A 12,581-nucleotide genomic window follows, 5' to 3' on the forward strand; every position below is an offset into this window, starting at 1 on the left:
TTTGAAGAGTTTTTCAAACATGAGTCAATATTGACATTTAAGAACTAAAATCTACTGAAGATTTTTAATCTTTTCTTGGTTAGAAAAGACAAAGCTTTAAAAAAAATCAGTTTCAACACTCATGGTAGCCAATATTTCTGGCACGGTTTTATTAATTCACCCATTCCTTATTAAATAGCTTCTCACTCTACCCATATGAGGACTGTGCCCTTAAGCAGTCTATAGTGAAAGAAACGATACAAAAATTTACTTACAAAATTTATATGTTATACACCTGATAACAGTAATAACAATACTAGCTATGTTTACTCGTTGCTTACTACGTATCAAATACCGTTTTATGCACTTCACATATATCAATTCACATCACACTCACAATAGCCTGATGAGTTAGATGTTACCATTTCCCCCGATTTATAGCTGCCTAAACTGAGGGCAATTGAGAAATGTGTCCATGGTCAGTAAGTATCAGAATCATTAGTTAAACCCAGGCAGTCAGGCTTCAAAGCCCACACTATTAAATGCTATCCTCTCCAGACCCTCTAAAACAATACAGAAAGCATTGAGTGTTATTTAAAGGGCAAAGAAATGCCTCTGGGAATTGAGAGGGAAACGAGATGTCTTCTAGCTTGAGGGCTCAGGGAAAAAGGGAGGATTTGAATATGGCTTTCCTTGCAAATTAGGTTGTATCTGGGTAAACTGAGATGAGGAAAAGCACTCCCAAGAAAAGAAACAGGTCATCAAAGACACAAAAGTAAACTGGCTAGCTGTGTGTTTTAGTAGGAGTGAAGGGTGCATGGAGAGGAAAAGTAAGAAATAAGATTGGAAATTGAGTTTGAGGGCCAATCCTGCAGGGCCAGGTGAAGGAGTCTGCAGAATATTCTGAAGGCTTTGAGAAGTCATAAAAGGTGTTTGAACAGAGGAATCGTATATTTTTTCATTCACTTGATGAATACTTATTGGCACCTATCATGTGCTGGGCACTGTCTTGAGCCAAGGGCATATACAAGAGAATAAAGTAGATGAAACCCCTGCTTCCATGGAATTTATAACATAGTTACAATCTTAGCTATGCTTTACGAAGCTTAATTGAGATGGCAACCTGCGGGTTGGATTGTAGCAATGCCGTGGGCAGGAAGGAGTAGAGGAAGGTAAAGGTAAATAAAAGCATGGATTAGAGCAGCGGTAAGTGGACTGGAGAGTAAGGAACGGGTGCAAATGATTAGCGACGTAAAATTGATAGATCTTAAAAATGAACTAGAAAGTAAGGCGAGTGAGAAGGTGATGTAGAAATGACTATTTGGTTTGAAATTTCTCTGGCTGAAAAGATGGTGGTGTGATGAATGGCAGGACAGGAGACAGACTTGGTATTAAAGATATGGCCTATTTGGGTCGTACTGAGTTTATGATGTTCGTAAGACTTCGAGTAAGAAATGTCCCATACATGGTAAGAACTGTGGGATTGATACTGGAAAGAGATAAAAATCTTCAAATCACTGGATTAAAGGAGATGAACAAAAGACTGTTTCTAGTCTAATACCTAGCACATAACCGACACTTTGTAACTGCTGGTTGACTACTGAATTAAGAGAATGAGATTAATGAAGACAGAAGAGACAGTCCAGAATAGGTCATCAGGTAAAGAAAGAAGAATGAGTAGTAACAGAGGTAGGAGAAAACTAGTAGAATATAGCACCCCAGCAAGTCAAGAGATGAGAAATTTTCCAGAAGACTGCGGTGGACTACAATAACAAATTATGCATACATTTCTAGGGCAACAGGACTTGATAAAAGAATCTGCATTTGGAAGTTATGGTGGTTTCATACAGAAGTGTTTCACTTAAGAGGCAAATGTGGAAACAAGACTGAAAAATGTAAAGGAAAGAAGGATGTTTAGGAAGTAGGAATAGTTTCAGTAATCAACAAATTCCTATGAAGTGAATGATTTGAAACTTGCTTTTGGTTATCTTGGGTCTTTGCCTGGAATGCCGAATCAGTTTACAGTAATGGGTAGGAGAGCAGGATTAGTTGAAGGTCAGAAGGTCAAACTTAGGTTCAAATACTGACTCCTCTCTGTATAGCTGTGTGACCTTAAGAGAAGTTACCTAAACTTTCAAAGCTTCAGATTTTTCATCTGTAAAAGGGGTAAGATCATGCAAAAAAAAAAAAAAGGCGGGGGATTGTTATATCATGCAAGCAAAGCTCTTAGCACACTGCCCAGCACATAGTAATATTTTTTTTAATGTGAGACAGTATTATTATCTAGCCTAATAATTGGATAAATAAATAACTGAATTAAATGGTGATATTAATCCCAGAAAACTAAACATTTCTTTCATAGGCTTTTATTCTGAATTATTTCCCTCCTAATCTGGTATGATAAAACTCAAGTTGATTTTCAAAGACGTATTGACAGTAATAGCTAAATTACTGAAACTCTCTAATTTTACTCTCCCCTACTGAATATGGAAATAATAGTACCAACACCAGAGGTTCTCAGTGAGAATCAAATTAGAGAACTGAAGTAAAAATGCTTTGTCAGTTATAAACAAGGAACAATTTAGTTAATTTTATTCTCATTAATTAACATAACTTTAATCTATTGATTTTAAAGAGTATGATATTAAGTTTATATCTTTAGTTTGACTTTTGTTTAATGGTAATTCATAAAATTAATAAGGATCTTTCACTTGAAGAAAGCTTTTTCAAAGTGCTTTAAATATTTATTACCTTATAAGAGCCTCAGAAAAGTTCTGTGGGGAATAAAAGACAGTCGTTATTAGGGGCTATCAAAATTGACTTTTCAGTATGCACAGTGTCTTCTTACCTATGTGAGCCTTTCTTTTAGTTTGTATATATAAAATTATAGAATCCAATGACTGAATTACAAAGTTATTCAACTTGGTGCTTCCCTTGTATCATTCCAGATAATAACTAACTTTAGTGGCAATATCCAAAAAAATAGGTCCTAAAGTTTCGATACACTGAATTAACATGTTTATATACGAAAGGGACCGTGGTAAGATGGCTTAGAGTGTTATAACCCTTATAATCAAGTGATTAAACTCATTGTTTTATATCGAAGTTACTGTTTGCCACCACTGGATAAAAATAAATGGATTCTTATTTTCTATATTTAGTCTTCCCTGCTATAGGAGATAAAACACCAGTCTTGAACATTTGTCCTCATTGACTTTATTTCTACACTTTTAATTATTTTCACTGTTTCTTTTTTGGATTTTCTCTTGTGATCTACAGGGATTTCAGGGTCCAAACCTGGAACATAATAAACTACTGAATATAGTAAGATGACAAGCTGTGGCTCTTGAATCTATTCCTGAGTACTGCAATCCATAGTACTGTGACTGTGTATGAACTTTTTACTGTAGAATAAAAGGTAAATAAAACTTTTCCATGTTTATATAAGAGAAGAAATCAACTGGCCTTATTGGAAAGAGTTTTTCAAGATCTTGGATAGATTACCTAAATACTTTTACTTTCTCCACAGTATGAATTTTACACCAAAGTTTTGCTAGTTCTTTGCCTTTTTTCACGGTTAAAACATTTAAGAGAGTCTCTAAAGCTATGTCCTTTTGAAGAGCAGAAGATGGCATCATTAAGACCAATCCTATGCTACAGTAAGTAATATTTTAGAGACTTTTAGATATATTTCTGAATGGAGAAATTCAAGTAACAATGACATTGATTTCTGTGTAATATTATGTATTTCTATGGAGTCCATGTCGATGCCCTTCAGTTTTAGATCTTTGACCTAGATCTTTTTCCAAATGTTAGATCCACATTCATAACTACTTCAAGGGAGGTGATATTTTCACCTCTACTATTCATAGACACCTGAAAACCAGCCACATTCTTTTTTTTTTTTTTTTTGGTTATCCATTTTACTTTTTTACTTCACTGATACTTTTAAACATCTTTATTGGAGTATAATTGCTTTACATTGTTGTGTTAGTTTCTGCTGTATAACAAAGTGAATCAGCTCTACTAATTTTTAATTTTTATTTTATGTTGGAATGTAGTTAATTAACAATGTTGTGATAGTTTCAGGTGTACAGCAAAGTGATTTGGTTATACATGTTCATGTGTCTATTACTCTTTTTCAAATTCTTTTCCCATTTAGGTTGTTATATAATACTGATCAGAGTTCCCTGTGCTATATAGTAGGTCCTTGTTGGTTATCCATTTTAAATATAGCAGTGTGTACATGTCAATTCCAAACTCCCTAACTATCCCTTCCCTCCACTCTTCTACCCTGGTAACCATAAGTTCATTCTCTAAGTTGGTGAGTCTGTTTCTGTTTTGTAAATAAGTTCATCTGTATCATTTCATTTTAGATTCTGCATATAAGCGATGTTATACGGTATTTCTCTTTCTCTGACTTACTTCACTCAGTATGACAGTCTCTAAGTCCATCCATGTTGCTGCAAATGGCATTCTTTCATTCTTTTTAATGGCCGAGTAATATTCCATTGTATAATTGAAGAATAAAAACCATATGATCATCTCAGTAGATGCAGAAAAAGCTTTTGACAAAACTCAGCACCATTTATGATAAAAACTCTCCAGAAAGTGGGCATGGAGGGAACATACCTCAACATAATAAAGGCCATATACGATGAACCTACAGTTAACATCATACTCAATGGTGAAAAGCTGAAAGCATTTCCTTTAAGATCAGGAACAAGACAAGGATGTCCACTCTTGCCACTTTTTTTTTTTTTTTTTTGCGGTACGCTGGCCTCTCACTGCTGCGGCCTCTCCCGTTGCGGAGCACAGGCTCCGGACGCACAGGCTCAGTGGCCATGGCTCACAGGCCCAGCCGCTCCGCGGCATGTGGGATCTTCCCGGATCGGGGCACGAACCCGTGTCCCCTGCATCGGCAGGCGGACTCTCAACCACTGCGCCACCAGGGAAGCCCTCTTGCCACTTTTATTCAACATAGTTTTGGAAGTCCTAGCCATGGCAATCAGAGAAGAAAATGAAATAATGGGAATCCAAATTGAAAAAGAAGAAGCTAAACTGTCACTGTTTGCAGATGACATGATACTATACACAGAAAATCCTAAAGCTGTTACCAGAAAACTACTAGAGCTCATCAATGAATCTGGTAAAGCTGCAGGTTACAAAATTAATACACAGAAACCTGTTGCATTTTCTATACACTAACAACGAAAGATCAGAAAGAGAAATTAAGGAAACAATCCCATTTACCACTGCATCAAAAAGAATAAAATACCTAGGAATAAACCTATCTAAGGAGACAGAAGACCTGTACTCTGAAAACTCTAAGATGCTGATGAAAGAAATCGAAGATGACACAAACAGACAGAAAGACATACCATGTTCTGGGATTGGAAAAATCAATATTGTCAAAATGACTCTACTACCCAAGGCAATCTACAGATTGAATGCAATCCCTATCAAATTACCAATGGCATTTTTCACAGAACTAAAACAAAAAAATCTTAAAATTTGTGTGGAGACACAAAAGACCCCGGATAGCCAAAGCAATCTTGAGAAAGCCGCATTCTTGACTTCTCTTCCCATAACTATTTTTCCTCTTTAATTCTGCAACTCTGTAAGGCACCCAGTCATGCCAAATGGTAAGCAGTCAGTGACTCCTCACTGTACCTCACATTTCCCCCTCACCTCTTCCTCCCATAATCTACATCACAATGTTAGTTTTTTCCCTCCAAATAGCTCACACATCTGTTTCCTTTGTTCAACCTCAACACCTTAATGATCATTTCTTGCTTGGAATATTACAGAAACAACTTTCTAACTTTTGTTCCTGGACAGGTCTCATATCCTTCCAATTCATTCTCCTCACAGCTACCAGAGCGATCTTTCAAAAACATAAGTTACGTTATTCCATTTCCTTGCTTAAAAACGTGCTGTGACTTCCCATAGACTACAGATAAAGTCCAAACTCTCAAAGATAGGTGGACAGAGGGAGGGAAAGACAGCTAACACATACCGAACACTTTGAGCGCAGCACTCTGCCCCTCTGGTGGGCATTCTACATGTATTCTATCAGTTATTCCTCACAAAACCCTGTGAAGTATTATTTTCATTGCACAGAAGAATATAACTGAGACTTAGAGGTTAGGCAATAAGTGGTCTTTCGGCTTACAAGGCTTATACTCTATCTACTATACCATGCTGCCTTTCTACATAATTTAGCCCCAGCTGATCTTTCCAAACTCATTTCTTATAATAATCATACCCCACCCATAGAGAAGTACCTTTCGATTCCTGAACTACCCAACTGTCCAGGACTTTCAACACGCTGTTTCCTTCCCTTTTGAACTCTGTGTATCTAGCCAACTCCTAACACATTCTTCTAACTTTCTCTGAACAGAAGTTCTCAACCTTGGCTGAACATGAGAAGCGTGGACAGGACATGCTGTGATCAATCCAGTTTGAATCTCTGGGGGTAGAACCCAGAGATCAGCATTTAAAAAACCTCCTCCAATGTATAAGCAAGACTGAAAAACACTGTTCTAGGTGAGTTTCCTGGCCTCTCCGGCAAGCTTACCTCAATCATCTTCTGGTTTTACTAGATCCTGTCTAGCCCTCTACTGTAACACTCATCACACTACCATCCAATTTTGTCTTAGCATAACTATCTTCACCTCTGGAATATAAGCATCCCAAGGGCAGAAAGCATAGTCTAATGCAGAGGCTTTTGAATATATGCTACACACTGATCCAGTATGTACACACACACGCACATATATGCAAACAGTTGAAACCAAAGCTGCAGAAAATAATACCGACTCTTATTTAAGAGTGATGGACTCTTGTTATTTTCTATTCTATTAATTTTATTCCTTTCTGTTTAAAAACATGTGGATTGATACTCACTAAATTAATTACGTAACCTAGTACTTTGAACTACGTTTGAAAAACATCTCTCTAATCACGTTCGTAATGCTAGTCCTAACACCATGCTAGGCATCCAACAGGTATTTAATAAAGATTTGATGAATCAATCAAAGTCCTTAGGGAACATATATATATATATATATATGTTCTGTATATCAAAAATGGCAGGCAGACATCACTAGGCAAAAGAAAAACATCAAGGTAAACTTTCATAATCTTTAGACACCAAAGGAGAAAGATTAAAAACTACATATAAGACTCAATTCAAATTATAGCAACAAAAAGGAATACACAGAGGATTTTCTTTTCTTAGAATTAGGGATCTTCAGATTACCGCTCTCTTTTCAGATGCACCTAGAAATACAACAATCCAATTTATTCAGGATACTAATTTTGCTACTGAGGTTGCATTCTTCCTTCTTCCTTAGGAATGAATCAGTGGGCCAAGATATATTGTGAGCAACACTGAAGAAGCTAAATTCCCCAATTTCAATAACATATTAGAAATTTAAGGTAGCTTAATCAATTTCCAGGTGTACTCTGATGTACAATTCAAAATTTATCAACCTTGTCTCTCTGGAAACGTTTTGTTTAATAGAAGAGCATTTCTACAGTGGGTGGGGGAGGGTGGGAGGAGACATAGGTAAAACAAATGAAATTAGAGGAGGGAGTGAGTTGAGAGATACGGCCTGAGACATGACCCAGAACACAGATGAGGGAATCTCAAATATTAATTGCTCCATAGTCTCTCTTGCTGAGAAAAAGACCCTAATTATGCCACCTTTATGACCATCTCTCCCCACCACATACCCATCCCCACACACCTTCTTTACAAGCTGGTATTACAATTATCTCTTGGGGGTGCTTAGAGAATCAGTTAAGATTGGTGAAATTCTTGTGAAACATTAGTAAACATGCAGAGTCTGCATGTTTAACTAACTATTTTCAGTTAGTTACCCACGGTTTTATGTTAGAACTTAGAACTGCGACCATCTTTACCAGTTCTCTAAGGCCCAAAGCAGGAAATGTTTTGGACACAGGAAGAATCTGATTCAATTATGAACATAGTTCTTCATTTTAAGAATAAATTTGCAATTTAAGAATTTTCAAACTGTCACCTCTTAGGGCTCTATATGGTACTCTATAAAAATACATTGGCTTTAAGATTCCAGTTATACTGTCAGAAATAACAATACTTATAAGAAAAAAATCTCCTCATCCTAAAGCACAAGGTCAAATATAATGACTTTGCTCTTAGTAAGGAAAGTAAATAACATTTTTTTTCTAATATAAGGAAGAAACTTGAATGGCTTTCAGAGTGGAATTAATCAGGTAAATTCCCTTCAGGAAGCATATACTTCCTAATACATGTATGCTTATCAAACCCAGGAATTGTAATTATTGCTGGGAGAATTAAACATCCTATGAAGTGGATGATAAGCAGTGATAGTCAGGTAGTCTAGTAAGAGCTGGAGTCTCCACATATAGAAACACCGATTGACAGTCACAGAGAAAAACCCATTTTCTGACCCCCTGTCCCCATTCAGCAGCATCTGTATAAAGTAAAACATCACTGCTTTTGGGTGGACAGATATATTGAAATCTGTTGGGAGAGCCGCTGCTCTGGCTAGGCATTTGGAGTTTCCTTTTTTAATATGTAAGAACTATTCTTGCTATACAGCATGAATCAAACAATGAATATAATGCCACCAGCTTCTGCAAACGAAGTGAAAGGCATACAGTTACACTTTATTCCCTCACACATATTACAGAACATTCGTTTTGTTCAAAATTTTAAAAAAGTTATCTTTGGAGGGGAAAAAAAGCAAACACTTCGATTTAGCTGAAATACTGAAACTGCATGTAATCTCCTAAGGTATGTGGTTTCATTTACTTTCAAGCTTGCCAATTTCCATTTGTTGCTTTTAAACCCCAGTATCTTGATTTAATTCTATCAGTTGAAATGTGCCATTAACAATAATCAATAGTTTCAGTAGTTTAGAGTTTTACCATGACATCTTCAAATCTTTCATCAAAAGACCATTATTCAGCCATCTAACTGAAAATCAGAGCTGGCTATAAATGTCATTCCTATCCATAAAATGTAGTTTCAACCTCAGGCAACTGGAATCTATAGAAGACACAATACTAACTGAGAGGGAATGAGAAATTGTCTCTTTTAAAATAACACTGGAATCTTAGTTAGTCCTACTATAGTTAAGGGAAAATGATATGTCTACGGTTTTCAGGAACTCTAAGGGAGTTTTATATGGCTTTTAAGAGTAAATACCGTTTTATGAGTAATATAGAATAAGCTAAGAAAGTTTCCTCGGCACCATTTCCAACTATTTTTGAAAGAGATCAGAAATCTAAACACAAAATGTACTTTATTCTCCATTCTTCCACAGTAAACATAGTTAGGAAACACTGCAGTTTTTTTCTTTAATGATTCAGAATCTTGCAGTTTCTCATGATGAGAAGTTTGTATATGAATTTTCATTGTATAAGTACTATAGATAGAAATACAAAAAGTATAGGAGACAGATGGATGTATCCTTGTTTTGCCCTCAACAAGACATCCATCAATTTAAGAAATATTTTATTAAGTCCCTATTATAAAACTGAGTCACTGGATTTATTTTTAAAAGGAAACTGCTTTAAAAAATCCACTTAAAGTTTTACTCTTTATTTACCATAGCTGAGGGGAGTATGTGAATCCACGTATCTAAAATTCTAGGGTGGCTTTATGGGCATGGACAAGGAGAAATAAAATTTTACTTATGAAATATCATAAATCAAATATGTTACAGCAGCACATTTTCTAACTGTTTACCTACGAGTGACCAAAAAATGAACTTTACACTGCATTTCCATTCACAAGCCATGGGAGATACCTGGGAAGATAAAGTCAGGTGTTGTTCTAAACAAACTACCTCCAAATGATCAAACTAACTCAACACACATTGTGGGGGAGCAAGTGGGGGCCGAGGATAATGATAAAGAATGAGGAATCCAAGAAGCTCTAAACTGCCACTGTCATCTACTCTACATACGAGAGCATCCGAGTAGATCACACGTCCTATCGAAACAGAAGAAAAGAAGGAGAACAACAAGGAGGGGAGGAGATGAAACTTTGCTTAATATGATTTGATTTTGGAATTATTTTTCAACCTAGGATATACTATCCCTTTTTTCATCATAATTTTAAAATATTAAAAAACTGAAGTTAGTCCTAAAAATGGATCCTATTATTCTAACACTCCAAATTTTCTTTGCGGTACTAGTAAACTTCTTATATCAAGTCAGAAGACTCAACTATACATAACGAAACTCCATTGTAGGTCAGGAAAATTATGTCAGGTCCTGAACGTAGGCATCAGGAGCCTTCCTGAACTACAGAATAAGATTCTCACCAAGACTTCATGTAAACAAAACTACCTGAAACTTCTGTTTTCACTGTTTATGCATATGAAATTTTATAGCAAGAATTCTTGTTTCTAGGAAAAACAATTGTCGAAAATTGTGTGATCATTAACTATGACAGATTTAGCTATATCATTTTTATTTTCACAGATCATGTTAGGAAGAAAGCTATAAAATACCAGATTAACATTTCAAAACTTACTGGCAAGTAATGAAGGGAAACTGATTCAGTTAGCAACGCAAAATAAAACAGACAATTCATCCAGATGCTTTCCATGTAAAATATTAAATAAACACTCAAAAATGGCAACTTTTTCAAATTTAATAAGCCAATCCCTAATTTATTCTTCTGAGCAAAGTTTCTTCTTATCAAAGCTCTAGCTTTACGGGCAAGTTTTTCCTGGTCAAAACCACACACTATTTAGAAGACTGGGGTATTAAATGAAATAATAAATGATTTTTCCTTTTTCCTCTGTCTCTCTTCTTCTAGCCCAAACGCTTAAATACATAAGGCCATGTAAAACAACTATTTTAGTTCGTCCACAGCGTATCAATTACAAGGACAAATGCTGAGAATTCTTCAACTGGATTCACAAGAGGGATAAGGTAGAAATGCTTGACTTACTTGCCATTGTTTCATCACCTCTCTTACTCCCTTGGAGTCTTCTAGGAGCCTTTCCTTATGGGTGGCATCCTGCAGGACGTTGGCAGTTGTTTCGGCTTCCGTAATCCAGGCAAGAAACTTCTCCAGGTCCAGCGGGAACTGTTGCAGTAATCTATGAGTTTCTTCCAAAGCAGTCTCTCGCTCACTCACTCTGCAAAAGAACAAATGTCCAGATGCAATTCTCCTCAAACATCAGAAAGGCGCACCCAGTGAATCCCACGAAAAGAGCAAAGTCCAGGGGACTAAATTGTAATATACGAACAAAGGGGTGAGTTGTTGCTAAAACTGCTCTTCAAAGCATCAACCACTAGAGTAGCGTGTGTGTGTGTGTGTGTGTGTGTGTGTGTGTGTGTCTGTGTATTTGGACTTTTAGACTTTTGAAAGTTCACATGTGAATTTTACAAAAAAGAATTTTTTAAACTTTTTAGTTTCTGATGGTCAATTTTGAAAGTTTATTTTAATATGCTGCAAAAGTTTAAGCTAATCTTTATAGGTAAAACCCTAAAATCTATACCATGCTTATCTTTGATGTCACCTGAGGCAGGAAATCATGATTAGACAGGCCAGGAGAAATGCAAACCTAGAACAGAAAGTTGAACACTGAAAGAGAAGGGGACTGAAGAACAAAAGAGAACAAAAAGACTAAGAAGTAGGAAAACCATGTATTTCATAGAAACCATTGTACAAAATGTAATTTTGCATAACACTATCATGTTCTAATTGTGTTAGCTTTAATTTTCATTACCTGATGGTCATACAACTGACAATATTTTCCAAAAGAAAAATTTTATGCGTAATGGAAAAAGTGGAGCCTAAAATCCAGACAGATCTGGGTTCAAATCCCAATATCCTCTACCAAGTGTGTGATATGACAAGTTACTCAACCTCTCTGATTTCTCATCTGCAATACATATTGCTGTGATAAGAGCGAAAATACAACAATGTGTGTAAAGCTGAGTGCCTCACACATTATGTAGTCACATATTACGGTTGCTCAAAAATGTTAGTTCCCTCTGCCCACATCCCATTCTCATTTCTCTAATCTTTTAGACGGAATGAACAAAATTCCCTAATGACACAAAAGTCTGAAGAAAAGTTATTCATATTTTCTGACAATATATATAATGCATGTATTGTGGATACACACACACATGCCCTCAGCAAACATCTACATAATAATAGCTTGGGAAGGAAAATTGCCTGAGGCAATAACAGTCCCATCTAAAAAAGATTCAGGTAAATTTTGTCTGCAGTGAGGAAATTAGTACTCTATTTACATGCCATATTTGCCTTCTATTATTACACAAACACTTTCTGGGATTAAACATAAGCTAAAAATGGATTTAAAAAAAATTGAACACTTGAATATGATACACACTGCTTGTTAAGATGTGATTGTCAATAATTATGCAAAACTGCAATTTATTTCAGCAGCAACTTTATCATGGGATGTGCAAACCAGGCAATAAACAACTCCTGCCAAGCCAGCGGCAGCAAAGCCCCCGGAAGAGCTGTTTATTCATCATGGGTGAGGTTTTTGCTGAGCATACAGTCTTCCACAGTGTAGTTTCGGTGCTCATACTGG

At 36.1% G+C, this 12,581-nt stretch overlaps 1 protein-coding gene across 4 annotated transcripts in view; it reads right to left on the bottom strand.

Moving 5' to 3' along the window:
* Positions 1-12,581, bottom strand: part of DMD (dystrophin) — a 2,234,319-nt gene that overhangs the window by 493,919 nt on the left and 1,727,819 nt on the right. For all 4 annotated transcript variants that reach the window (XM_027096086.1, XM_027096084.1, XM_027096085.1 and 1 more), the window contains one exon: positions 10,958-11,147. In XM_027096086.1, the coding sequence (XP_026951887.1) occupies positions 10,958-11,147 (190 nt within the window). The remainder of the gene's footprint in view (positions 1-10,957; positions 11,148-12,581) is intronic.

This window comes from Aethalodelphis obliquidens, unplaced genomic scaffold, assembly GCF_003676395.1.
Source record: "Aethalodelphis obliquidens isolate GAN/ISIS:26980383/991018 unplaced genomic scaffold, ASM367639v1 scaffold98, whole genome shotgun sequence".
Classification (NCBI taxonomy): domain Eukaryota; kingdom Metazoa; phylum Chordata; class Mammalia; order Artiodactyla; family Delphinidae; genus Aethalodelphis; species Aethalodelphis obliquidens.